The 27825-nt window shown below is 41.5% G+C and overlaps 1 protein-coding gene across 7 annotated transcripts in view; it reads right to left on the reverse strand.

The window, feature by feature from the left end:
• sv2ca (synaptic vesicle glycoprotein 2Ca) overlaps nt 1–27825 on the reverse strand; it is a 183573-nt gene that overhangs the window by 14455 nt on the left and 141293 nt on the right. For all 7 annotated transcript variants that reach the window (XM_073048263.1, XM_073048260.1, XM_073048261.1 and 4 more), the window contains exons 6-12: nt 25247–25380; nt 18792–18881; nt 14944–15054; nt 11698–11786; nt 10055–10219; nt 9504–9637; nt 7182–7385 (exon numbers count right to left, since the gene is read on the reverse strand). In XM_073048263.1, the coding sequence (XP_072904364.1) occupies nt 7182–7385; nt 9504–9637; nt 10055–10219; nt 11698–11786; nt 14944–15054; nt 18792–18881; nt 25247–25380 (927 nt within the window). The remainder of the gene's footprint in view (nt 1–7181; nt 7386–9503; nt 9638–10054; nt 10220–11697; nt 11787–14943; nt 15055–18791; nt 18882–25246; nt 25381–27825) is intronic.

Genomic DNA, 27825 nt, shown 5'->3' on the forward strand with positions numbered 1-27825 from the left:
CCATCTGGTCCAGGTGACTTATCCACCTTAAGACCTTTGAGTTTGCCTAGCACCTTTTCCTTTGTAATAGCAAATGCACTCATTCCTGCTCTCTGACACTCACGGACCTCTGGCACACTGATAGTCTCTTCCACAGTAAAGATTGATGCAAAGTACTTATTCAGTTCATCTGCCTTTTCTTTGTCCCACCAGCATCATTTTCCAGTTGTCCAATATTAACTCTCAGTTTCCTTTTTACTCTTTTTATAACTGAAAAGCTTTTGGTATCCTGCTTTATGTCATTGGCTATTTTGCCCTCAAATTTCATCTTTTCCCTTCTTAAAGGTTTTTGAGTTGCCTTTTGTTGGATTTTAAATGTTTCCCAATGATCCAACTTCCCACTCACTTTTGCTTCCTTATATGCACTTTCTTGACTTTTATGCAGTCTTTAACTTCCCTTGTCAGCCACGGTTGCCTACCCTTGCTACTTGAGAACAACTTCTTCTGTGGGACATATCTATCCTGCACCTTGTGAACAATTCCCAGAAACTTCAGCCATCTCTGCTTTGCTGTCATCCCCACCAGTATCCTCCTCCAATCCACTTGAGCAAGCTCCCCTCTCATGCCTCTGTAATTCCCTCAGTAAGTCAGCATGGTTTTGTGTGGGGCAGGTCATGCTTTGAGGAACTTGATGAAGATAAGGAAGTGGATGTAATCTACATGGACTTTACTAAGGCTTGTGAAAAGGCTCATCATGGTGAGTGATTCAGAAGATAAATATGTATGAAATCCAGGGTGAACTACAGGTTTAGATTTGAAAATGGTTTATCAATTGAAGACAAAGAGTAGGTGTGGAAGGCTATTATCAGTGGTATTCCATAAGGATCGGTGCTGAGACCTTGTTTATGATGTATGTCCATTAGTCGGATGAAAGTAAAGATCAGCAAAAGAATAAGTTTGCAGATGGTGCCAGGATTGCTGGAGTTGTAGATATTGTAAATTCTGCTTAGCAGAGAATACAGAATGATATCAATCAGTTACAGATATAGGTGGAGAGGTTAACCCAAGCCTGTGTGAGGTGTGCACCTTAGAATCAGAATCACTGGTAAATGTTGATTTGCAGCAGCAGTGGAGTGCAATGCATAATAAATTACTGTAAGTTACAATAAGAAATATAAAAGTAAATAAATAGTGCAAAAAGAGAGCAAAATAGTGAGCTAGTGTTCATAGTTCAAGGACCATTCAGAAATCTGAAAGTGGAGAGGAAGATGCTGTTCCTAAAAGATTGAGGGTGTGTCCTAAGGCTCCTGTACCTCCTCTCTGATGGTAGTAATGAGAAGAGGGCATGTCCTGGATGGTAAGCATCTTTAAGGATAGGTGCCGGTTTCTTGGGTCCTTGCCATTTTGAAGATGTCCTCGATGCTGGGGAGAATTGAGGATGTCAAATGACAAGAGAAAGTATACAGTTAATGGCATCCTCCTTAGCACTGAGGTACAGTGGGATCTGAGGGTCCACATCCATATTTTGCTGAAAGTGGGTACACAAGTGGATTAGGTGGTAAAGGAGGTGTACATACATAATGCTTGCCTTCATTGATTGGAGAGTAAAGTTTAAGAGTAAGGAAGCCAGACCACACTTGGAGCATTGCATGCAACACGTGCTGCATCACTGTCTGGTACGTGTGGGAGAGGGTGGGGGCCACTGTACAGGATTGAAATAAGCTGCAGTCAGCTCCATCATGGCCACTAGCCTCCGCAGTATCCAGGACATTTCAAGGAGCGGTGCCTCAAAGGCGGCGTCCATCATTAAGGACCTCCATCATCCAGAAAAAGCCCTGTTCACATTGCAACCATCAGGAAGGAGGTACAGAAGCATGAAGACACACACAATGATTCAGGAACAGCCTTTTTCCCCTCTGCCATCTGATTTCTGAATGGATGTTGAACCCATGAACACTATCTCACTACTTCTTTATTTCTATATTTTTGCTCTACATATTTAACAAATTTCACGACACATGCTGGTGATATTAAACCTGATTCTCCTTCTGAGTTCTGGTCACTCAGTTGTAGGAAAGATGTGGAAATTGTGGAAAGGGTACAGAAGAGCTTTATTAGGATGCTGTCTGGATTAGAGTGCATGTGCAAAAAGGAAAGGTTGGACAAATTTGTTTTGTTCTCCCTAGAGCAGCCTTTTTCAACCTTTTTGCCCTGGAGGAACCCTTGAAATAATTTTCAGGTCTCAGGGAACCCTGTGTAAATATTATTATACCTATAGCTCATGTAACATTAGTGTGATCAGTAGATTGTAGATATAATAATCCAAAAATAATTGTTAATCCTCCTTTAAGTAGAGAATGAATTTTTAGACAAATTTTCTAGAAAAAAAAACAGGTAGTTAAGCTTCCAGCCTCCAGGTTCAACGTATAATTCTCCATTACTTCCGCCACCTCCAATGGGATCCCACTACCAAGCACATCTTTCCCTCCCCCCCCTTTCTGCTTTCCGCAGGGATCGCTCCCTACGCGACTCCCTTGTCCACTTGTCCCCCCCCATCCGTTCCCACCGATCTCCCTCCTGGCACTTATCCTTGTAAGCGGAACAAGTGCTACACCTGCCCTCACACTTCCTTCCTCACCAACATTCAGGACCCCAGACAGTCCTTCCAGGTCAGGCGACACTTCACCTGCGAGTTGGCTGGTGTGGTATACTGCGTCTGGTGCTCCCGGTGTGGCCTTTTATATATTGGTGAGACCCGACGCAGACTGGGAGACCGTTTCGCTGAACACCTACGCTCGGTCCACCAGAGAAAGCAGGATCTCCCAGTGGCCACACATTTTAATTCCACGTCCCATTCCCATTCTGATATGTCTATCCATGGCCTCCTATACTGTCAAGATGAAGCCACACTCAGGTTGGAGGAACAACACCTTATATACCGGCTGGGTAGCCTCCAACCTGATGGCATGAACATTGACTTCTCTAACTTCCGTTAATGCCCCTCCTCCCCTTCTTACCCCATCACTGACATATTTAGTTGTTTGGTTTTTTTTCTCTCTCTCTGCTCATCACCCTGCCTGTTCTCCATCTCCCTCTGGTGCTCCCCCCTCCCCTTTTCTTTCTCCTGTTCTGTATCACTTTCGCCAATCACCTTTCTGGCTCTTAGCTTCATCTCACCCCCTCCGGTCTTCTCTTATCATTTTGTATTTCCCCCTCCCCCCACTACTTTCAAATCTCTTACTATCTTTCCTGTCAGTTAGTCCTGACGAAGGGTCTTGGCCCGAAATGTCGACAGTGCTTCTTCCTATAGATGCTGCCTGGCCTGCTGCGTTCCACCAGCATTTTGTGTGTGTTGTTTGAATTTCCAGCATCTGCAGATTTCCTCGTGTTTGCTCTTTAAATTCACTACTGCGAAGCCTCTGTCAGTGATGCCTACACTGAAGAAGTTTAAATCTTCTCTTCAACGGGAGTTCAGTGAAACCCTCTCTCGCTGCTCCCATCTATAGTTTCTTCATCCCTTCAACTTTTCGATCATATTTTGACCCAGACCCGCTATTACAGCCACATATTCCTCCTTGGAACGTGTCTCCACCAGCTGACTCCAGTTGGCTTCAGGATCTGTTTTCGAGCTTCTCAATTTGGACCTTCTGAGGATCCCAGGTACTCACATTTAATTGACTCTGCCTCCCGTTGTTTCTCCCGTCGAGCTCTGAGGACGACACTCTCCGCCATGAGAAGGTACCTGGCGTCCCTATCACAATCCTTTCCACGTCTCCGGGACACCTTTTTCTCCGTTTGTAATGGACCTGTCCGTTATTTCATCGTCCGTCGGATCCATGCGTGCAATCACCGTTTCTTTGACTTTATCACGTCCTGCAAGGATCGCAAGATCTTCCATCTGCAGACCCCAGAGCCTGCTGGCTCCACCGCTAGCAAGCATGGACTTCATATCGTGGCCCCGGGCCTGGTCGTCCATCTTGGCTGCCCCAACAACCCAGGGCATATTCAAAACCTGGACTCCAGCACCATCAATGCGTGTTCCAACGACCATGGACAACTTCAAAGCGATTGCGCAACCACCGACTGCGACTCCAGCCTTGAACTCCAGGCCGGGTCTTCACATGCTGTGATTGTGACTCCCGTCTCCCCTTCCCCCACCACCACTCTGCAATCCCCTCTCCCTCAGATCCCATCGTTAGCTCCTGGGCCCTCAGAGGCTCCATCTTCCTCTCACCCCAACCCTTCCCTCTCCACTGACACTACTAGCCTCCCTCCCCCCTCTGATCCCATCTCTCATCCATGCCGGGTCTTTACCATTCCCTCCGACCTTCAACTCTCTGAGGCAGAGCGCTCTGTCCTCATTAAGGGCCTCAGCTTTGTCCCCCTTCGCCCACACCTCAGCGAGTTCCGCGTACGCCATGACGCTGAACTCTTCTTCCGCCGGCTCCGTCTCCAAGCTTACTTCTTTGACAAGGACTCTCCTACCCCCACCGATGACTCCTTCTCCCGTCTTCAACCCTCCTCCTCTTCATGGACACCCCGCTCTGGTCTTCTGTCTGCTCTGGATCTCTTTGTTGCTAATTGCTGACGGGACATCAACCGTCTCGACTTCACCACAGCCTGTTCCAATTCCAACCTCACTCCTTCCAAACGCTCTGCTCTCCGCTCCCTCTGCACCAATCCCAACCTCACTATAAAACCTGCTGATAAGGGGGGAGCTGTTGTTGTCTGGCGTACTGACCTCTACCTGGCCGAGGCACAGCGACAACTCTCTGATACCTCCTCTTATTTACCCTTTGATCATGTTCCCACTAAGGAGCACCAGGCCACTGTCTCCTATACCATCACCAACATCAGCTCTGGGGATCTCCCATCCACTGCCACCAACCTCATAATTCCCACACCCCGCACTTCCCATTTCTACCTCCTACCCAAGATCCACAAACCTGCCTGTCCAGGTAGACCTATTGTCTCAGCTTCCTCCTGCCCCACTGAACTCATTTCTGCATACCTTAACATTGTTTTATCCCCCCTTGTTCAATCCCTTCCCACTTATGTTCGAGACATTTCTCATGGGTATTGTACTCTTCTAAGTCCCATGTAAGTGCTGGCAGCTGGCATGATTTCAATCCTCAACTCAAAAATGGGCACATTGTGTAAGTCTTCAGCAGCATGAAAATCCAAATGATGCAGCTGACTGCCCCTCCCTGCCTGCTGCTCATGAAATCAGAAGGATGTGTGGTGGGGGCTCTGTCACCCGGTGTAAAAGAGAATACGAAGAGCTCCCTGTGAACACTCTGATCCAAGTGAGTGGTGAAGGAGATTCGAGGGCTGAATGGTTTACCCCTGGGTCTATTACTGTATCCCAAACAGAGATAAAGTACCAATAGTCAATGAATTGTGGCTACCTCCCATCCATCTGAGTTACATTTCAAATCATATTACTGGCTTTGCTCCATCATGAGAGTCAATACTGTGACATCCAATAAACAGGTTGTTTAACATAATTGATTTTATGATACGTGGAAAAGATTGATAGGAAATTATTAAGGATGTTTACTAAGTCTACATTTGTGTTTATATTATGTAGTGTTAACCAACCTAAAAATTTATGTATCCTCAGCAATTTAATGTTGATCTTTTCAATACTCATCATGTATCAGTATGCTCAGAAAGCCCATCTATTACAACATAATGAGACATTCTGATACTTGCCAGATTACTGAAACTACCTGTATCTGAGCAGGATACCAATTGTCCATAACCAGCATGGATGGGAAGAATGCCGACAGGTGATAAGCGTGATAACGTAGAAGTATGTTTTTTTTTCCTGAAAACTGGTAACTAGGTCATGAGATTATTTCTGATAGAAAATGATAGTATTAATAAATTAGCTGTTTATAAAACAGTAATATGAATCAGACGTACGACTCAGCGTACACTATCATTAGACACATTACATAAGTCAATAACTACTGTCCAACTTTAACTCCATAGTTTTTTCCATGCAAGGAACATTCTTATGTTTCCTTCTGAAAAAAATAATCAATTAGCTGATTAATTCAGTGCCAAGTTTTCTCATCGTGCTTCATGTTGCATTTATCGAAAGATTGGTGAATTCATCTTTGTGCCGTGCTTCCATCTAGTGGCAAAGCACTTAAAAACCTGCAGTCTTTTTTAGATATCCTGCAGTTCTCAAAAGAATGCAGTTGGGTTATGGGATGATGATACTGTTCCTAATGCAAGTTAAGCAAAATGGTAACATACCGGATTCTAATTATACAGGATGACAAATTTTGAGGAAGTATTGTCAATTCCCTGACAGTGAATATAATATGCTAAAAAAACCCAATTCAAATGAATGAATTGTGAAACGTACATTTATAAATAACACAGGAGTATATTTTGAATTTCTGATAATTCATTTTGGACAAGAAATGTGCACACTGTGCTAAGATGCCATCCCTCTCGGTCCACTGCCCTGCAACTTCCCATGTTTTCTGGTAGGCTTGCACTTGGCAAATAAATCATCAACACAGGTCAAGACATAGCTGATAAAATTGCAGTCTCAGCTTACTTGTGCCCTCTGAACAACTCCCAAAGCATAGACTCCCTAGTAATATAAGGAAAACTGTGTCCTACGAAAATCAATGCAGTGCCTCTGCCCCCAGACTAATAATTCGATGATACTCCCAGACTAATTCATTTGAAATCTCGTGTTTTACACACCAGAACCAAGAAAACCCACAAAGCAAAATATAGCAAAGTAGAACTTTAACAATGTTCTCTCCAACTAATCGACCATATTCTACTGGAATGCTTTATGCTGTATGAAACATATATCTCAAGGTCAGAGCCACGAATTAAAATCTTCACCTATTTTGTTCTTGCACATCTTGGAACTAGAAGTTTCATTATTAATTGTTTAACTACTGCCCTGAGTTAACTTGGCTAATTCAGAACTTATTAGAAATCAAACCTGCTGCCTTCCTGTTTAATTTGTTCCATGGGCAAATTAAGAACAACAGTCTCTTTCCAAATATCAAGCAGAAGAATTTTAACAAGATGCTTAGCATCAGACCAGAATCAATTCTGTTCTCTATACTACATTAAATGAGGTGGAATGTGATATCACCAAATGATCACTACCAAGAAGGTTTTAATCTGCAAAGTGTTTGTAAAAAATCAAAGAGAAATTTTACCTAACATTGTCAAGCGTCCAATCCTATCCATGAGCAATGCAGATACAATGTTGCCCGGCAACACTGCTAGTGTTCCTAAGAAGTTGACAAAGTAAATCCAGTAGGCACTGTAGTCTTCATCAAAGTTAATCTGACAACCTTTCTTGTTGTGTAGAAACGTGGTATTGATAAACTGACAGTCAATGAACTTAGACTCTTCAAGATCTGAAGAAAATCAAGAAATGCATATAAATTTACGGTTGGCATTGTTTCAAAGATGAAATTATTAATTAAATAACTTAATGCTTGGTACTTCCACCTTATTATTCCTCATTATCATTATCTGTTTAAACTGCTGCCAAGAAAAATCAAGGAGCATAAGCACAGAAAGGAAGGCTGGAAAGCTATGCAGTTAATTATGAAAATATTTCCTCTCAAACTCCGCAGACGACATGCAGGTTTATGTTTCAAAAGGCTGTTTATTGAAGTGAATGGCAGTGTTATATTCCCCTATGGCAGAGGTATGGTGTGAAATAACTGTAAAGCATCCAAACATACAGAATTCCTTTAAAGAAGATGAATGTTAAAGTGGTTTTGTCTTTGTTAAAACAGCACACAGTGTAATATCCTCACTATCTTTGCATCAAAGGATACATTTTAAATTTGGATGTCAAAATCCTCACCTCACCTCATATCAACACACAAAATGACTCTATTTCCATGCACTTTCATTCCATGCCTTCAGAATAAGTATAATATACTGACAATTTCACATTTGGGCATGGCTGAAGCTACTAATATACTTATGATGTTGAAATCAGGTCTAATTGTATTCAAACTCTTAACTGGAAGTGAAATGTGACTGTTCAGAAGTCCCATCCATTAGAGTCATAGAAAAGTACAGCACAGAAGCAGGCCCTTTGGCCCATCTAGTCCATGCCAAAACCATTTAAACTGCATACTCCCATCGACCTGCACTGGCACCACAGCCCTCCCTACCCCTGCCATTCATGTCGCTAGCCAAACTTTACTTAAACATTGAAATTGAGCTTGCATACACCACTTGTGCTGGCAGTTCATTTCATACTCTCATAACCATCTGAGTGAAGAAGTTTCCCCTCATGTTCCCCTTAAACTTTTCAGGTTTCACCCTTACTCCATGACCTCTGGCTGTAGTCCCACACAATCTCAGTGGAAAAAGCCTGCCTGTATTTACCCTATCTATACCCTCATCATTACTCACTATTTATCCTGGCGCAAGGGCATGGTGTCACCTTTGTAACTTCTCAGACCACCTTATTAGATATAAACCCTTTGCCTGCCACTGATAAATGGGAAAATGGGCTGGAGTTTTCGAGAAGCAGTGTTGCCTTGGTAGCTGTAAATTGGCTGAGTAGAGGCTAAATGCATCCACAAGCATCATGTCAGCCTTGGCACTGAGGGTCCGGGTCTGGACTCATAAATAGGTAACAATGTTCCACTCAGCAATTCTCAGGAATGCTGTGGTTAAGGTTGGACTCTGTGGTGGAATGGGCTGCAGAGTTGTTATTTTTCTGGTAGTTTAACATTCCAATGCTTGTTCATGCTTTCACATAATTACCTATATAACATGTCATTGTTCATTGAGTTTTTCAGTGGTTACAGTGGCCTCTGTAATTTTCTGGAAACTCCTTGGTTTCAGTGCCGGGTGTCACATTGTTTGAATCTGGCTACTTAATTGGTTAACTGTTATCTGTTGGAATTGCAATGGAATTCCATTCCATTCCGTTTTATTCATTTATTTTTGTGCGGGAGGAGGAATGTGGGGGTTGATGTACCTGTTCCGTTTTTGCTAATTTTTTTATGCGGTTGGGGGGACTTGGGGGGGGGGGGGTCGATGATTGTGCTGCCTTTCTTTTCTCTCTTGGTTTCATGGCTACCTGAAGAAGAAGCATTTCAGAGTTGTATACTTTGAACCCTGAACTTGGACTCAGTGGTCTGCTATAAGAAGACCAGATCACATTTGTTTGCTAATTTTTCTGCTTTCCCTGCCTGTTCTTTCCTTTAGCTCTCCTTTCCTCTTTGTATCTCACCATGCTTCTCCCTTCATCTTCTTTGTTCTTGTAACACTTAATAAAATTATTGGAAGCAACAAAATTTTGGCCTCTCTTTCAACTTCCAAAGTCCGTATGGATTGCATCAGGATCCAACACCGACAACATCACTGAAGCATATCTTACACACATTGATGAATTATCAACTATGACAGCATCAGTGGACATGATTATTGTGCAGTAAATATCAGCCTAAGGACATCAGGATCTGTCTCCTCGGCCACTGCAAATTCATAATTTACTCACTTACCTGTATTATAGAAAAGGGTTTCTGTAAATGTGCAGTTCTTAAAATAAGTAGATAACGATGTCACGTCTTCAAAATAACAGTTCTTAAAGAGGGAATCTTCAAACGTTACAGCTTTAAACTTCATGATGGTGAACCTTTAAAAAAGAATTTTAAAACTTTCATGCTAATGGGGTCAGGTACTAGTCACGATCTTACAGAATGGCAGAGCAAGTTTACGAAGCATGGACCATCCTTGCTTAATGAACACTTCTGAAAATAAATCTGGCCCATCCTATTGAGTCTCTCTTTATCATAGTAATTCAAGCTGTCTACCTTCAGAAATCCATAACCCCTGTATCTCCCTCTTTATTGAAGCTGCAATCTCCAAATTACAATTAATAAAATGTTTAAAATATGCACTTAGCAAAAGCGCACTGATCACCATATATCTCCACCTCCTTTTACGTGAGTTAACTAACTGTTGAATCAAAGAGCTGACATTCTCAACTGTTTGCCAAGCACGTGTTTTACCTTTAGCATGCATTGAGATGAACGACCTAACCACTCCTAACCTGTCTCTGATGTATTCTCCATTTGTGTGGATCTGGTTTTCCAGTGTAAAGTTGAACACAAAATCTTCAACTCTTTCTCCATAAAACCTTTTCACCCGGGATGCATACTCATCAGCTTGAAGGTGTTTGATGACATCAGGGAACCAGACAGAGAGGCCATAGTAACTGAAAAGTAACAGAGTGAGCTTAGAGACTTACGTCACCAGAAAATGCTTCAATAAGAACAGAAGGATGTTGTTCTCACATCAATTGAAGCACGGGAAGCAATTTACTCCAACTCTTTGCTGTTTATGCAATTAAATCTGTTTAGTAATGCTTGAGAGAAAATAATGGAATGCATGATGTGATAATACACATAATGGATGGTTTCATAATTGATTAATTAACCGACTACTGAGAGTCATTGGTAGGAATAACAGCTTAAAATATGCTAGCACTGGTTCTTTCTACAATTCTATCAATGTTAAGGAAAAGTGCAAATAGCTTTTGATGGGAATATGTCCCCTTGTATGCTACAACCTGAGACAACTCTTCAATCTTTCATCCATTTTGCTCAAAGAGGTGAAAGTGCTAATTGCTGTGGAATAAAGATACATCAACTTTGACTCAGCACAGCAGTGCATTTCACATCATTTGGGATGTTCATTTCTATGTGTCCAGTATGATCATTATCATACTGTTATTAGCATCAATTAAATAGCACCTATCAGTAGGAATACTGACTGACTAGCCCAATAATAACTGGACAAATATGGTATCCCTTATGTTAGTCTACACCAGGGGTGTCAAACTCATTTTAGGTCACGGGCCGGATTGAGCAAAATGCAGCTTCATGCGGGCCGGATCAGTCGGACGCGTGCGAACGCAGCTTTCGTTGCCTCCGATTTTTCAGCCTGCTCTCATGTGTCTCAGTCTCTGCTATAACTACAAAGTGTTTCACTTTACAAATTCCATTTCTTATGAAGAAGACTGCCGAGCAAGACTGCCGAATAAACACTAAAAACCCTGAAAACCTGATACCTGAATAAACTCAGCATTAGCCATATCATACGCCATAGGCGCTTCGATTACTGGGGCCAGCTTTAATAGTAATTAGATATTATCTCGCGGGCCAAAGATAATTCCACCGCAGGCCGGATTTGGCCCGCAGGCCTTGAGTTTGACATATATGGTCTACACACATTGAGAATAGGTCTGGACAGAAAGCTTCTTCTCTCTCGTGTGGCATCTTTACTTCCTGAGCAATGTGTGGGGATTTTATTTACACTCTAATTATAAATACTCAATGACTGGGCTACAAAAACGCAACAGGATTATTTCTAGAGATTTGTTTAGTAATAAAATTCAAATGAAAGCAAATTATAGCCAACCCAAACACAAGCTGACCCTGAGGACTTACATTATGTTGGTACTTGACCTAAACCTGACACATATATTCAGGTTCTGTTGGGCTAAAGTAGCCAGAGTCTTGCTCCTTCCCAGTTGTATACATCAGTCCATCTTGTTGCACCAAAGAGATGTGGTCAGCACATTTCTGGCCATGACACATCTGCTCATGAGGCAAGTAAATTGCGTAATACATTTGGAAAGTTTACTTTACCGGTAGGTCATGTTCAATTAATTTTGACTACAGGAAGCCTTACCCAAATGACAAGGTTGTCCAAACTACAACTAGCAGAATGGTGTTTCGCTTGACAGGATAGTTAAAACATCTCATAAATGTCAGCCAGATCTGTGAAAATAAAAAAAAAAACAATTTCATAAAACCCCACGGATATTTAATTATAATACCAGCTGCTAATACGGGGAGTTAAAAGAACCATCAGTGAGGGCTGCAAGTTCACTGTTCTCAGATATGAAGTGGGAGATGTTACTGCAAAGTGCTCCTGAAGTGGGATGATGAAGCAAAGCAGAGGATGGACTCATTAGCACTAATTAAGTAAATTGCTAGAGTATGCTGTGCCTCCAGGGCACGTCACCCATTTGAACAAATAACAGTATCAGCTTCCTACCTAACGGACACCCAAAATCAAGTTCAACATAATGACATTGAAGGGTAACGTAATGTGATATTGTACAGTCCGAGCTTTTCTGGTCTTCACTGTGAACCATATTCTTTCTTTTCAATCAAGTTTTCCCAGCAACATTCTCAGAATGCAAAGAGGCTTCAAGATGATTTAGACAGATTTAGCCTACAGACAAATATATGGCCTGGTAGAATGGACGTGTAAAAGATGGTGGGAGAGTCTAGCACCAGAGGGCATGGTCTCAGAAAAGAAGGGCATCCCTCTGGAACAGAGATGAGGAGGAGTTTCTTTAGATAGAGGGTGGTGTATCTTGGAATTCATGCCACAGACAGCTGTGGAGGCCAAGTCATTGGGTATATTTCATGTGGGAGTTGATAGATTCTTGATTAGTAAGAGTATCAAATGTTATTGGGAAAAGGCAGGAGAATGGGGAAAATAATTAAATAGTACAGCAAACTTGATGGGCCAAATGGCCCAATTCTGCTCCTATGTCTTATGATCTTATAGTATTGCAGGCAGTTTTAGTCTACATCCCTGAAGTACCTGACAGAAGAAGTGCAGCAAAGTTTCACCTGTCTGGTTTCTGGATGTCAGGATTGCCAGATGAGGAGGGACTGGGTTGACTCGGCCTATATTCATCATGGTTTAGAAGTTAAGAGAAGCTCTCAATGATACATACAAATTTGTCAGAGGTGTTGACAGATTGGATGCAGGGAGAATGTTCTCCCGTGAAGGGAGAAAGATGGGGGTCAGTGTGTCAGGATACAGGATAAGACACTTGGGACAGCCAAGATAGTTTTTTTTTCTCCCTCAGGAAAGTGATACATTGGAATTCTCTACTACAGACAAGCTACCGAACAAATTTCTAGATAGAGAAGGATTCCGGGGTAAGGGAAGAGATGGGGGATCATAAACAAACATACTGAATGGAAAAAGATGCTCAAAGAGCTGACTGGCCTCTTCCTGTTCCTGTTTTTCTGTTTCAAATCCTTTTGTGGAGTTAGCAGTAGAAAATGTCATATAAATGTAAATATGTCAGTGGCACCCTACTGAGTCAGTCATAAATGAAGCCTGAAAATTAATGAGGTAGGATGATTCATGCTGACATAAATGGTGTGGTGAGGTCTAATTCTACCACTGTCTCTTTTGTATTGTTAAAGCACATCAAGCAAGTGTGGGTTCTCCACATAGTAATTTTAAGATTAGGCTGGAATTTTCAGGATTTAACATAAAACCATTGTCACAAAGAGATCTTGTGTGCTGAATTCAGCCATAATTTTAATCAGTTGCAGTACTTTTATGCTAAACACATTTAATCACAAACCAGAATATTGCCTAACTACAGAAGTTTTTACAATCTATTTACCACAACTCAGTAAAGGACTTCCAAGATACACGCTGTGATCAAGAACCCTTCGTTTTGGACAACTACTAAAGCCCATCTGAGAGCCGCGGGGAGCACTTTCAATGTCTTCCAGGAAACAGGGGTAAAATTTCCAAGTATAGTCTTCCTTGATGATAAGGTTCGCAAAGTTGAAGAAAAATTTTGATCAACTGGCAAGTTGAGTGGAGCAATTTAAACTCAGTAAGTGCAAGGTGATGCATTTTGGGAGATCAGATAAAGGTAGGACATACAGCACTGTGCAAAAGTCTGAGGCACCCTCTCTCTCTTGCTCTCTCTCTCTCTCTCTATATATATATGTGTGTGTGTGTGTGTGTGTGTGTGTGTGTGTGTGTGTGTGTGTGTGTGTGTGTGTGCGTGCGTGTGTGTGTTTGTGTGCGTGTGTGTGCGTGTGTGTGCATGCCCAAGTCTTTTGGACAATACTGAACAACATGATTGTTAGGGCCTGAGGAAATACAAAGGGAAAAAAGGAACCTTGATGTACAAATTCTTAGATCCCTAAAGGTGGCTGCATTGGTACACAGGTGGTGAAGAAGGTATATGAGATACTGGTCTTCATTAGCTGAAGAATACAATATAAAGGCACGAAGGTCATGGGACAACTTTATAAAACCTTAGTTAGGCCACGGCTAGCATGTGGAGAAATGACGTGGCTGCACTGAAGAAGGTACAGAGGCGATTTACCACCATGTTGCCTGGGATGAACATGTCAGTTATGACGAGAGACAGGATAGGGCTGGATTGTATTCCCTGGAGTGAAGGAAACCGAGGCACATAAATAGAAGTATAGAACATTATGAAGGGCTTTGATAAGATCACTAATGATAATTTTTCCCCATCTGGAGAGAACTAAAACCAGAAGGCTTAAATATAAGGCCAGACATAAAAGAGTTTGAGGGGACCTCGGGAACAGAGAGTGGCTGCAACAAAGAATGCTTTGCTTGAGAATATGGTGGACGCAGGTACTCCCATAACTTTCAATAAAAGAATCTGGATAAATGTTTGTGTCACTAAGACAGACTAGGGGCTGGTAACTGGAAATAGTATGATAGGAAGCTGATGGAAGGCATGGACTGGAGGGCCAGAGAGTCATAGATCACCAAAATAGGCTCTATGAGTCCACATCCCCATCCTGACAAGGATAGGTTGGTTACACTACATTTTTTTTTGTCCATGGCATCTCTCCAGCTGTATGGAAATAGGATCTTTTGTCCAGTTATAAACTCACAAGATCCCAAATGCTTAAGCCAAATAGAAATCTCTCCCACATTCCTAAACCTCAAGCTCCGATTTTTACCTGTTAGGGTTACCCTTTGCCATTTTGTTGTGTAATTTGTCTACATTCAACACAGATCCCACAAATCACTGATGAAATGTTTTTCTCTCTCAGTGCACAGTATCAAATATCATCAAAATGAAAGATAATGTTTTATATGAAATCACAGGACTGTTTTACTTACTCCATACATTTCAGTTCTGATTCGAACAAACCATCTCATATACCAAGTGCCAGTGTCTGTCTGGATCTCTATTAATTCATCAATCAATTTTGGAGTCTTGATTCTATTAACCTGTGGAAACAAATAGAGGTAAGTAAAATCATCTTGCTAGACTACATTCTTTCTAAAGTAGATATATTTTCAACCGTAAATGAAAATTAAAAGCCTGCAGATGCTAGTGAGTCTCTCTGAAACAGGAGGGACCTGACAAGTATCTAATGTTCAATCATTCAAGAAGAAAAATAGGGATAATCCTGGATAACGTAGGCTTATGAGTTCTCTCATCAGTGGTAATGAAGCTATTGGAGAAGTTCTTTAGGGATGGGATTTATGAACACTTGGAAAACTATGACCTAATTAGGGACAGTCAGCCTGGCAAGTTGTGTTTTACTAGGTTGATTGAGCTTTTAGATAGATAGATAGATAGATAGATACTTTATTCATCCCCATGGGGAAATTCAACTTTTTTCCAATGTCCCATACACTTGTTGTAGCAAAACTAATTACATACAATACTTAACTCAGTAAAAAATATGATATGCATCTAAATCACTATCTCAAAACAGGTGATGAAAGTGATTGATGAAGTTAGAGCTGTGGAAGTTGTCTACATAGATTTTAGGAAGGCATTTTACAAGGTCCCTCATGGTAGACTCATGCAGAAGATTAAGAGGTATGGGATCTATGCTGAATCACTGTTTGGATTCAGAACTGGTTTCCCTTGGATAGTGGTCCAAAGAACCTATTCTGGCTAGAGGTTGTGTTTTGCAGAGATCTGTACTGGGGCCTTTGTTATGTGTGATATATATATATAAATGACCTGGATGAAATCGTGAATGGGTGGATTAGTGAGTTCTCAAATCATACCAAGATTGGTGGTGTTATGGATAGTGTGAACAATTGTCAAAGAAAACAGCGGCATAATAATCATTTGCAGCTATGGGTGGAGAGATGGCAGTGGAAACTAAATGGAGACCTGATTGAAGTATGAGAGGCAGATAGTCAGTATCTTCTACCCACAGTCTAACTCTCCTATACAAGAGGACATACATTTAAACTGAGAGGGAGTAAGCTTAAAAGGGATGTGTCATGCCAAAGGGTCTTGGCCCAAAATGTTGACTGTACTTTTTTCAAGGATGTTGCCTGGCCTGCTGAGTTCCTCTTGCATTTTGTGTGTGTTGCTTGGATTTCAAACATCTGCAGATTTTCTCTTGCTTGTGAAGGGATGTGCAGGGCAGGTTTCTTACATAGAGAGAAGTGGGTGCCTGGAATATGATGGTAGTGTAGGCAAATACAATAGAGGTGTTTAAGAGGCTCTTAGATAATGCATGAATGTGCAGAGAATGAAGGGACATTGTGTAGGAAGAGAGTATTAGCTTAGTTAGACATTTAATTACTACTTTAATTAGTTCCATGTTCTATGGAAATGTGAAATAAAAACAGAAAGTGTTGGAAGGGTCTGATGAAGGGTCAGGGAGCTGTTTAGACTCAGAAGCTGCCCGACCTGCTGAGTATTTCCAGCAGTTTCTGTTTTTATTTCATATTTTCACCACCTTTTCTTATTTAATCAGGATGTAACTTTGTCACTGAGGAATCATTTTATTTTCACTTTGGATCACTTCAGAAATCATGATAATTAAAATGAAAGTTGGAAGCAGGATACAGCATGAAGACAGCATGATGCAGCGTACACACGGCCAGTGATCTCAGAGCAAAATTAATTGTCATTATTTACTTCTCCCTTCAAATTTGTTGGGGCCACATTAATTACAATCCACATTTTCAGACGGCAAACAAGCCATCATGACCACAATAATAGATGATTGAGAAATACAGTATAAGACTTATAATTACGAAATACAGCTTTTAGAGTATATTACCTGAAATAGCTCAAATGGCCATCATGCATCCCTTGGCATCTGGGGTGTGCTTTGTGAGATAACTGAGATGTGCCCTGTAATAGGCTCATGTCCAATATCGCCCATGATCTATTAATGAAATTTGAGGGCCCGCTCCTCTGTCATGAGCAGTTGCATTAAAAGAAAAATATTTCATGCTCCATTTTGAAATGATCCACTCAAACTGACTCCCATTTCACCAACTGAGTCAATGTTACCTTGATAATGGCTTCACCTTCCATTAGGTGCCATGTATGTGAGCATTCCTCTATCTGTAAGAACTGAGTGCACCATGTTGTGAGCACTGAGTACCAGTCACTGTTAGTTGCTTTCAGTAAAGAATGTAGTAATTCTGTCTTTACAACTTGACTTAGTTAGCAGTAAAACCAAAGAAGCCACAGGTATTTAATCAGTTTCTGCCCTTCACAGCTGGGGCACCCAGCTACTCTCAGATCCGCCATGTGCATACCAAACACCAGTCTTGTGAAACTTCCAGTGATGCACAGCAAGGATAAAATACAGAAACTTTAAATCAAGGGGATTACATTGGACGGTGAAATAGCCTATAATTAGCTGGGGTAGAGCATCATAAAGCAATTTCCTTTCCCTAGATGGGTTTTTCTTACGTTTTAGCTTTCTATATATTTTGTGATGCTTAAACACAGTGAGAGCAACAGGTCTAATCTATTTTGTTATCCATTCCTGTACTCAGCACAGCAACAGACACAAAATGCTGAAGGAACTCAGCAGGTCAGGTAGCATCTATGGAGGAGAATACAAATTAATGCTTTGGATCGAGACCCTTCATCAAAACTGGAAAAGAAAAAAAAACAGAAGCCAGAATAAAAAGGTGAGGGAGGGTTGAAGGTGATAGGTGAGGGGGGAAGGGGATGATGGAAGAAGCCGGGAGATGATAGGTGGAAGAAGTATCAGGCTGAAGAAGGAGTCTGATAGGAGAAGAGAGTTGAACCATGGGAGAAAGGGAAGGAGGAGGGCCACCAGAGGGAGATGATGGACAGGTGAGAAGAGAAGGTGTCAGAAGGAAGCCAGAATGGGGAATGGAAAAAAAATGGAGGAGGGTGGAGAAATTTCTGCAAGTTAGAGAAATTGATCTTCATGTCATCAGGTTGGAGGCTTGTATTTCTTTTCAGGCTTTTTTAAGAATCAAGTGCATTGGTAGATATGGAGTCACATATACCTGAGTCGTGGAAAGGATGACTGGTTTTCCTACCTGAAGAGCAATAATGATCCTAACAATACAGTAATTTCAACAACACCATTACTGTTAACAGTCTATTACTGCACATTTACATTTGTTTTCAATAGTGAGAAACAAGCTCCAGAAGAGAACAATATTTTCCAATGTAAGGGATTTTTTGAAGACTATCTATCTCAATCCACTCTTATTTATTTCCTATTTGCTACCTTGTGGGGAGATATTGGCTGCAAAAGACCAGGAAGCAACAGAACATCAACTTGAGCAAAGTGCAAGGAAATCTTGTTTCCAAGATGGGTTTCCCATAAAGGAAATAAAAGACCAACTAGTTGTCCTACGTTTAATCTCTCAAGACTCTAAATTGTCAATCCAAGCTCATCCTCTACCCATGAACACTTCGCCCTCTACCCGTGATGTGAACACTTCACCCTCTACCTGTGAACACTTCACCCTCTATCAGTGAACACTTCGTCCTCTACTTGCGAACACTTTGCCCTCTACCGGTTGACACTTCACCCTCTACTCATGAACACTTCACCCTCTACCTGTGACACATCCCCCTCTACCTGTGAACACTTCACCATTCACTTGTGAACCCTTTACTGATGAACACTTTGGCCTTTACCTGTGAAAATGTCACCATTTACTACGACCACTACACCCTTTACTATGAATATTTTACGCTTCAAACTTACTGTGAAAACTTTCTCCGGTTGTCCCCGTGCTCTCATATTCGTGTCGTGAATTTGTTTCAGGATCATCCAGGCCTCATCATGTTTTCCCACCTATAAACACAGACAAACCAAATTCATGGCAGGTTATCTATTTCAGAAATAATAGGGTTCTTTGTCGATAAATTTGCTGAATAAATTATTTCTACCAAAATCAGGAGAGCTTAATGAAGTCAGTTTTATTTGTTTATTTATTTAGAGATACAACACAGTCAAAGGCCCTCCTGGTCAATGAGCTTCTGCCACCAAATTACACCCATGTGACCAATTAACCTACTAACCCACATGTCTTTGGAACTGGGGAGGAAACCCACATGGTCACAGGGAGAACTACAAACTCCTTGCAGACTGTGGTGGGAATTGAACACGGATTGCGGGTGCTGGAAAGAAATTGTGCTCATCGCTACACTACCGTGCTGTCCCAGTTTTGATCAGTTTAATAAGGTCAGAAGTTTATTCCTCATTCTGATCAAATGGATAAGTGATTGATGGAAGTGCTTTGTGGTCGAAAGATTACTTTTGAGGTTCATAAATCAGGAAGGACCAAGGTTTCTTCTTTTATGTTACTGCTAAGGCTAATAAAATGGCTTCTTTGTTATGTTAAAAATAAAAATGCTTCTTTGTTATGTTAACCGCTGAGAAAGTGCTTCTCTCTTACAGCTTGTTTGGGTTATGATTACTGATAACAAAAATTGTATTCATTTGCTAACCAATTGGGATAGATGTTATTCTTTCTTGTGTGTCTGTAAGCTATTGTTTCGCGGACTTTGGGGAGAAGGCGTGATGGGGATAGAGAGAGGAGACGTTATGCTGTAAACTGGATGATGGAACGGACCCCGGGCAGGAGTCCGAGGCCCAGGGGCTTCGGCAAAGAGAGGATACGAGGACAGACTCATGTGGAGCGTCTGGTCAACCACCGTGGTTGGTCCCAGGCGGCGGATCGAGGAGGTTGGAGGGGATCGAATGGTGGCAAGAAGACTCCGTTAATTGAGCTCCAACGGTTGTGCACAAAGTGGTTGAACTTTGATAAGTTTGGCGCCTTTTACTTTTTCCTTTAATATTGTATCTCTTTTAATTACATAGTTCCAGTAAGATCTATAAAGTGTAATCATTTAATCACATATGGTGTACTGTCTGTTATTTGGCGGGGTGGGGTACATCACACAGCATCTACACAAGCTGATTACCCAGTTTGGCGGGGCCGAAGGCTACTCCCCCTAGACGAAAGCGAGCTGAGCGAGCCTGGGGCTTACCAGGGGGCTACAGTTCTATTTCTTCACTCCTTGGCACACTAGCTCACCTAGCCTGGGCCATTATCTTGAGCCACAGATTCCTGAATCTGATTGTGATTCAGTGATGCATTTCAGAAGCCAGAAAAATTATTGGAGGAACTCAAGCATTATGTGTACAGGGAAATGGACAGTTGATGTTTTAGGATGACAGTGTGGAGAGACACCAGCTACCAAAAGATCAGGGAGAAAAACAATATCAATTTAAGCCAGGGCTCAGGAGAACCTGGAAAAAAAATCCTTGCCTGTCCATTTCCCTCCACAGATGCTATAGGCGAATTCATCAAACAGATTGCTTTCTGCTGCACATTGCAGCATCTGCCATCTCCTCTGTCTCCATGCACTGTTGAAAGATGTGCATGTTAAATGCCGAAAGCTTTGGACTCAATTATATGTCCAAATTTATTTGCTGCCACACAGAATCAGAACCTAGCCTGGCTGTAGAATCTCAGAAAAGTTGGAGTGACAGGACAATGGAGAGAAGAAAACAGAAAATGGTGTGTAATTGGTAACTTTTCCATGACTATAACCCTCAGACATTATAGTTTTACATTAGAAGATACCAACAGAACTGATGGAAATACTCAGCAAATCACAAACTGTTAAAAGTTAAAACCCTGAAATGTTATGACTGCTTCTTTCTCCATCAATGTTGCCTGACTTTCCACGTATTTTCAACATATTTTGTTTTAGTCCATAAGACCTTAAGACCAGAGCAGAATTAGGCTATTTGGCCCATCGAGTCTTCTCTATCATTCCATCATGGCTGATTTATTATACCTCTTAATCCCATTCTCCTGCCTTCTCCCCATAACCTTTGACACCCTGATTAATCATGAACCTGTCACCCTCTGCCTTAAATATACCCATTGATTTGGCCTGCACAGTGGCCTGTGGCAATGAATTCCACAGATTCGCCACCCTCCAGCGAAATAAATTTTTCCTCATCTCTGTTCTAAATGGATGTCCCCCTATTCTGAGGCTGTGCCCTCTGGTCCTACACTCCCATACTATAGGAAACATCTAGTCCACGTCCACTTTATCCAAACCTTTCAATATTCAATAGGGTTCAATGAGATCTCCTCTCGTTCTTCTAAACTCCAGTGAGTGCAGGCCAAGAACAATCAAATGCTTCTCATATGATAACCCTTTCATTCCCAGGATCATTCTCATGAACATCCTCTGGACTGTATCCAATGCCAACAAATCTTTCTCAGATAAGGGGCCAAAAACTGCTCATAATACTCCAAGTGTGGTCTAACCAATGCCTTATAAAACCTCAGCATTACATCGTTGCTTTTGTATTCTAGTCTTCTCAAAATTAATGCTAACATTTTGAGAATTTGCCCTCCTTACCACTGACCAAACCTGCAAATTAACTGTTGAGGAATCTTGCACAAAGACTCCCAAATCCCTTTGCGTCTCTTAAGGAATCTATGCTGACTTTGGCCTATTTTATCATGTGCCTCCAAGTACCCTGAAACCTCATTCTTAATAATGGATTCCAACATCTTCCCAACCACTGAAGTAAAGCTAAGTGGCCTAAAATTTCCATTCTTCTTCCTCCCTCCCTCAAAGAATGGAGTGACATTTGTAATTTTGCAGTCCTACGAAACCGTTCCAGAATCCAGCGATTCTGGAAAGATCATTACTAATGCCTCCACAAACTCATCAGCTACTTCTTTCAGAATCCTGAGGTGCAGTCCATCTGGTCCAGGTGACCTATCTACCTTCATAGCTTTCAGCTTCTCAAGCACCTTCTCTTTAGTAATAGAACAACACTCACTTCTGTCCCGACACTTACAAATTTCTGCTATACTGCTGACGTCTTACACATGGAAGACTAACACAAAATAAGTTTATCCGCCATTCATTTGTCCCCCAATACTACCTCTCCAGCGACATTTTCCAGCAGCCCAGTATCCACTCTCGTCTTTACTCGCCATATATCTGAATATGTTTTTATCCTGAATGCCTGCAAAGACTAGCATTTCAGGTTGTATTTTGTATGTATTCTCTGATAATAAATGGAACCATTTGATATTATTGGCTAGCTTACCTTAACATTTCAGTTTTTCTCTCTTTATGGCTTTTTCAGTTACCTTTTTTTGGTTATTAAAAGCTTTCAAATCTTCTAACTTCCCACTGATTTTTGCTATATTATATGCCCTCTCTTTTGCTTTTATGTTGTCTTTGACTTCCCTTGACAGCCACGGCTGCCTTACCCTCCCTTTAGAATACTCCTTCATCTTTGGGATGTATCTTTCTTTTGCCTTCTGAATTGCTCCCAGAAACTCCAGCCATTGCTATTCTGCCATCATCCCTGCTGGTGTCTCCTTTCAGTCAACTTTGGCCAGCTCATCTCCCACGCCGCTGAAATTCCCTTTATTCCACTATAGTCCATAGTTCATAGTTAAACTTTAATTATCGTTCGACCATACATGAATACCCATGAATACAGCCAAACCAAACAGTGGGACCAAGGTGAAAAGCACAGTACCAATAGTCACACACAGCACAAAGCACATATAGCATCTATGTATAAAATAGCAAGCACATGTAAGGTATTAGTAAAATACAGACACACCAAAAAATAGTCCAAACCCCTGAGTCCATGAATGTTGCAGAAATCTGCAGTTGAACACAATATGGCTTGTGTTCTGCTGAGAGAACAGTACACCTCCTTTGCGTACTGATGCCTCTCTGATGCAGGCAACAGTACAACCAGCTCCTTCCGTTTCTCCACCAATGAAAAGCTCACTGATGGGGTACACCTGCAGTACTTTAAGTTCTTAATGTCTAACAGGGTCTTACGATCATTTAAATATATTTAAAAAAGACAATAACACCTTTGGTTGACCCCATAGAAGTGGTTGTGATTGAATGTGCTGCCATCTTATTGAAATTACTGTAATATTGAAACATCTGATTTTAGCTTCTCCTTCTCAAACCACAGGGTGAATTCTATCATATTATGATCACTGTCTCCTAAGGGTTTCTTTGCCTTTATCTCCCTAATCAAATCTGGGTTATTGCATAACACTGAACCCAGAATTACTGTTCCCCTAGTGGGCTCAATCGCCAGCTGCTCGTAGGCATTTCTATAAATTCCTTCTCTTGAGGTCCAACACCAACCTAATTTTCAGAACCTACCTGCACATTGAAATTCCCCATGACTAAGGTAACATTGCTCTTTTTACATGCCTTTGCTATCTCCCATTTTAAATTTATAGCCCACATCCTGGCTAATGTTTGGAGGCCTGTATGTAACTCCCATTAGGTCTTCTTACGGGTGCAGTTTCTTAACTCTACCAACAATGATTCTACATCTTCTGATCCTATGTCATCATTTTTTAAGTATTTGATTTCATTTTTTATCAACAGAGCCACTCAACCCCTCTGCCTACCTGCCTGTCCTTTCAATACAATGTGTATCCTTAGATGTTAAGCACCCAACTATGATCTCCTTTCAGCCATGAGTCAGAGATGCCCACAATACCTACCAATCTCTAACTGTGCTACAAGATCATCTACCTTATTGCATATACTGCATGCATTCAAATGTAATACCTTCAGACTTGTATTCGTCACCCTTTTTGATTTTGGCCCCCGCTATACTTCAACTCATCTCACTGACTGCAATTTTGCTCTGTCTTCAGTCTGTTCTTCCTCACGGTCAAACTACACACTGCATCAACTTGTATAACAACTGCCCCATCCTCAAACCCACCTCTCCGGTTCCCATCCTTCAACGAAATTAGTGTACGCCCTCCCCAACAGCTCTCGCAAACCTGCCCACAAGGATATTTGTCCCCCTTGGGTTCAAGTGTAACCCATCCTTTTTGTACAGGTCATATCTTCCCCAGAAAATCTGATACCCTGCCCCCTGCACCAATTCCTCAGCGACACATTCATCTGACAAATCATCCTGTTCTTACCATCACTTGTGCAGAGGCAACAATCCAGAGATTACTACCCTGGAGGTCCTGCTTTTCAGCTTTCCACATAGCTCCCTGCATTCTCTCTTCAGGACCTTCCCCTCTTTTTCTGCCTATGCCATTGATACCAATATGTTCCACAATTTCTGGCTGTTCACAATATTATTGAGGGAAATGGCCACAGGGGTACTCTACACTGGTTGCCTATTCCCTTTCCCTCTCCTGACAATCATCCAGGTACCTGCCTCTTGACTCTCTCCCTGTAGCTCCTGTCTATCACCTCATTTTCCTGTATGAGCTGAAGGTCATCTTGCTGCAGCTCCATTTCCTTAACACGGTCTCTAAGGGGCTGTCACACCTTCATTCAGATGTACACAGACATCAGGGAGAGTGGAGATGCAGTCTCCCTGTTAACTGTCCATCTCATCTATGCCCCTCATAATTTAAAACATTTCTACAAGGTCATCCCTCATTCTTCTTCGTTCCAAGGAATAAAGAACTAGCCCAGCCAATCTCTCCCTTAACTCAGGCAATATCCTTATAAATCTTTTCTGCACTCTCTCTAGTTTAACCACATCTTTCCTCCAACAAGATGACCAAGACTGTACACAGTACTCCAAATGTAGCCTCACCAACGTCTTATGCAACTGCACCACAATCTCCCAACTCCTGTACTCATTTCCCTGACTGATGAAGGCTAGCATGTTAAATGCATTTTTCACCACCCTTGAAATTACTTTCAATGAACTAAGCATCAATACTCTCAAGCCTCTCTGTTCCACTATCTCTGCCCCAACCCTACCATTAATAGCACAAGTCCTGCACTGGTTTGACTTTCCAAAATGCAACACTTCACACTAATCTGTAATGAAATCCATTTGCCACTCTTCGGCCAACTTCCCTAACTGATCAAGATGCTGCTGTAATCTATTATAACCCACTACACTATTAACATCAACTCCTCACTACATGTCATCTGGAAACTTACTAATTATACCTTATGCATTTACATCTAAATCATTTATATAAATAACATAGACCCAATACTAGTCCCGGCAGAACACGACTCAACAACAGCCTCCATTCTGAAAAACAACCTTCAACCACCAAGCTCCTCCGAGCCAATTTTCAATCCTGTTTTGAAGATTGTTATTGCAGGCAGAAAGAAGAAGCCCCCTGCCAGGGATCTTACCTCCAGCAGATATCGAGGACTTTCAGGCATGAAGGTAAGTGCCACAACTGAGGAGACACAGGGAAGAGCACAGACAACGACAAACACTCGCCAGCTGTGGAACTGGTATGCAGAACCCATGCTGAAACTCCAACCTGTCCAAAAGAGAAGCAAATTCAGAACCAGAATCAAAATCAGATTTAATATCACCAGTATAAGATCATAAGATACAGGAGTGAGTTAGGCCTTCTGACCCATTGAGTGTGCTCCACCATTCAACCATGGCTGATCCTTTCTCCCCTTCTCAAACCCACTCCCCAAAACCTTTGATACTGATAAGACCAGTATATGTCGTGAGATTTGTTAACTTTACAGCAGCAGTACAATGAAATACATAATTAATAAATATAGAGGAAAAAACTGAGTTGCATTAAGGGTATATGTTTTTATTAGTTAAGCTAAAGTAACTAGTGCAAAAAAACAGAAATAAAAACGTAGTGAGGCAGTGTTCATGGGTTCAATGTCCGTTTAGAAATTGGATGGCAGCAGGGAAGAAGCTATTCCTGAATTGCTGAGTGTGTGACTTCAGGCTTCTGTACCTCCTTCTTGAAAGTAACAGTGTGAAGAGGGTATGTCGTGGGTGGTGGGGATCCTTAATGATGGATTCTGCCTTTCTCAGGCACCGCTCCTTAATGATGTCTTAGATACTATGGAGGTTGGTACCCATGATGCAGTGGACTAGTTTTACAACTTTCTGCAACTTACTTTGATCTTGTGCTGAAGCCCCCCCAAAACCAGACGGTGATGTAGCCAATCAGAATCCTCTCCACAGTACATTTGTAGAAGTTTTCAAATATTTTAGTTGTGAAACCAAATCTCCTCAAATTCCCAATGAAATACAATCACTAATTAAATATAATTCATAGAAAATTAATCAATTATTCCAGATGAATTTCAGTTCTCATTTCATCAGTTTGCTTCCGAACTCCCAACCTTTTTTATGCCATGGTATATACCATTAAGCAAGTGGTCTGTGGACCACAGGTTGGGACCCCCTGCTATAAATCTTTTGGAGATGCAATTCATGCAGAAGTTTTTTAACATTTCCATAGCATTATTGAAGAGGCTCTACAACGGGTATCAAAACTGTCAAACACATCACCGGCAACAGCCAACCCACTGTCAAGGACATATATACAGAACAGTGCTGGAAAGAAAGGCCAGCAATATCATGAAGGATCCTACCCACCCTGCTAATGGACTGTTTGTCCCACTCCCTAGGAGAAGGCAATGCAGCATCCATACCAGGACAACCAGAGTCAAAAACAGTTACTTTCCCCAAGAAGTAAGGCTGATCAACACCTCCACCATCAGACACTCCTATGCCTGGCATCACATTACAGACATACAATCTATGTATATAAGTGATCTTATGTATTTAAATTTATTGCATTTTATATTATTGCGTTATTTTGTGCTGCATTGGATCTGGAGCAACAATTATTTTGTTCTCCTTTACTCTTGTGTACTGGAAATTACATTAAGCAACCTTAATTTTTGAATCTTGAATAGGCAATGTTCAAAACATTGAAGGTCAGTCACCTGAGAATTCCTTCTTCATGTCTAATAGCTGTTCAATGTAATGTTCACCATCAAATGCAGTATCATGCAGCTCATACTAAAGGAGACTACAATATATTGTCCAGGTTACAATACACATTAACAAAAATTTGCCAAAGTCTGATCAAGAAAATCAGAATAAACTGACTCAAGATCTGGTAATTCAACAGATGCAGAAATGTATAATACAAACAGCTCCGTGAGATTTGCAGTAAAAGCTGTAAACATTCTTATGCCAGTATTTAAATACATGAAATCCAATTGAGAAAGCCACACACTGAAGGCAGTAAAAGAGTAATTCATCTCAAGAGAGACACAAGGTTTGCTCTCTTGACAGATTCTCAATTTGTATATTGAAATTATATATCATCATCAGTAATTCTTTTTCCATTGCTTGTAATCCTCCACCTCACCTGAAATCTTCCACATCCATTGTCCATCACCTCCCTCTGGTGCTCCTCCTCCTTCCTTTTCTCCCATGGACCACTCCACTCTCCTATCAGATTCCTTCTTCTTCAGCCTCTTCCCTTTTCCACCAATCACCTCACAGCTTCTCACTTTATCCCCTCCCCCACCCACCCACTCACCTTTCCTCTCACTTGGTTTCTCCTATCACCTGCCAGAGTATACTCTTTCCCCTCCCTCAACCTTCTTTTTCTGGGCTCTTCCGCCTTCTTTTCCAGTTCCAACGAAGGGTCTCGGCCCAAAATGTTGACTGTTTATTCCCCTCCATAGGTGCCGCTTCACATGCTAAGTTCATCCAGCATTTTGTATGTTGCTCCACATTGACCGGATCTCCCTCATCTATTGAAATGGTCACATCCTCAAAGAATTTAAACGAACTAACCTAAGATTACTATTGCTTCGTAAATCATGTTGACTCTGTTCAATCCTATTATTCTCTTCAGATGTTCGGTTATTACATTCTTCAATATAGATTCTAGGAAGTTCCCTACCACTGACAGATTGCTAATCCCTGT

The sequence above is a fragment of the Hemitrygon akajei genome, chromosome 6, assembly GCF_048418815.1.
Source record: "Hemitrygon akajei chromosome 6, sHemAka1.3, whole genome shotgun sequence".
Classification (NCBI taxonomy): Eukaryota; Metazoa; Chordata; class Chondrichthyes; order Myliobatiformes; family Dasyatidae; genus Hemitrygon; species Hemitrygon akajei.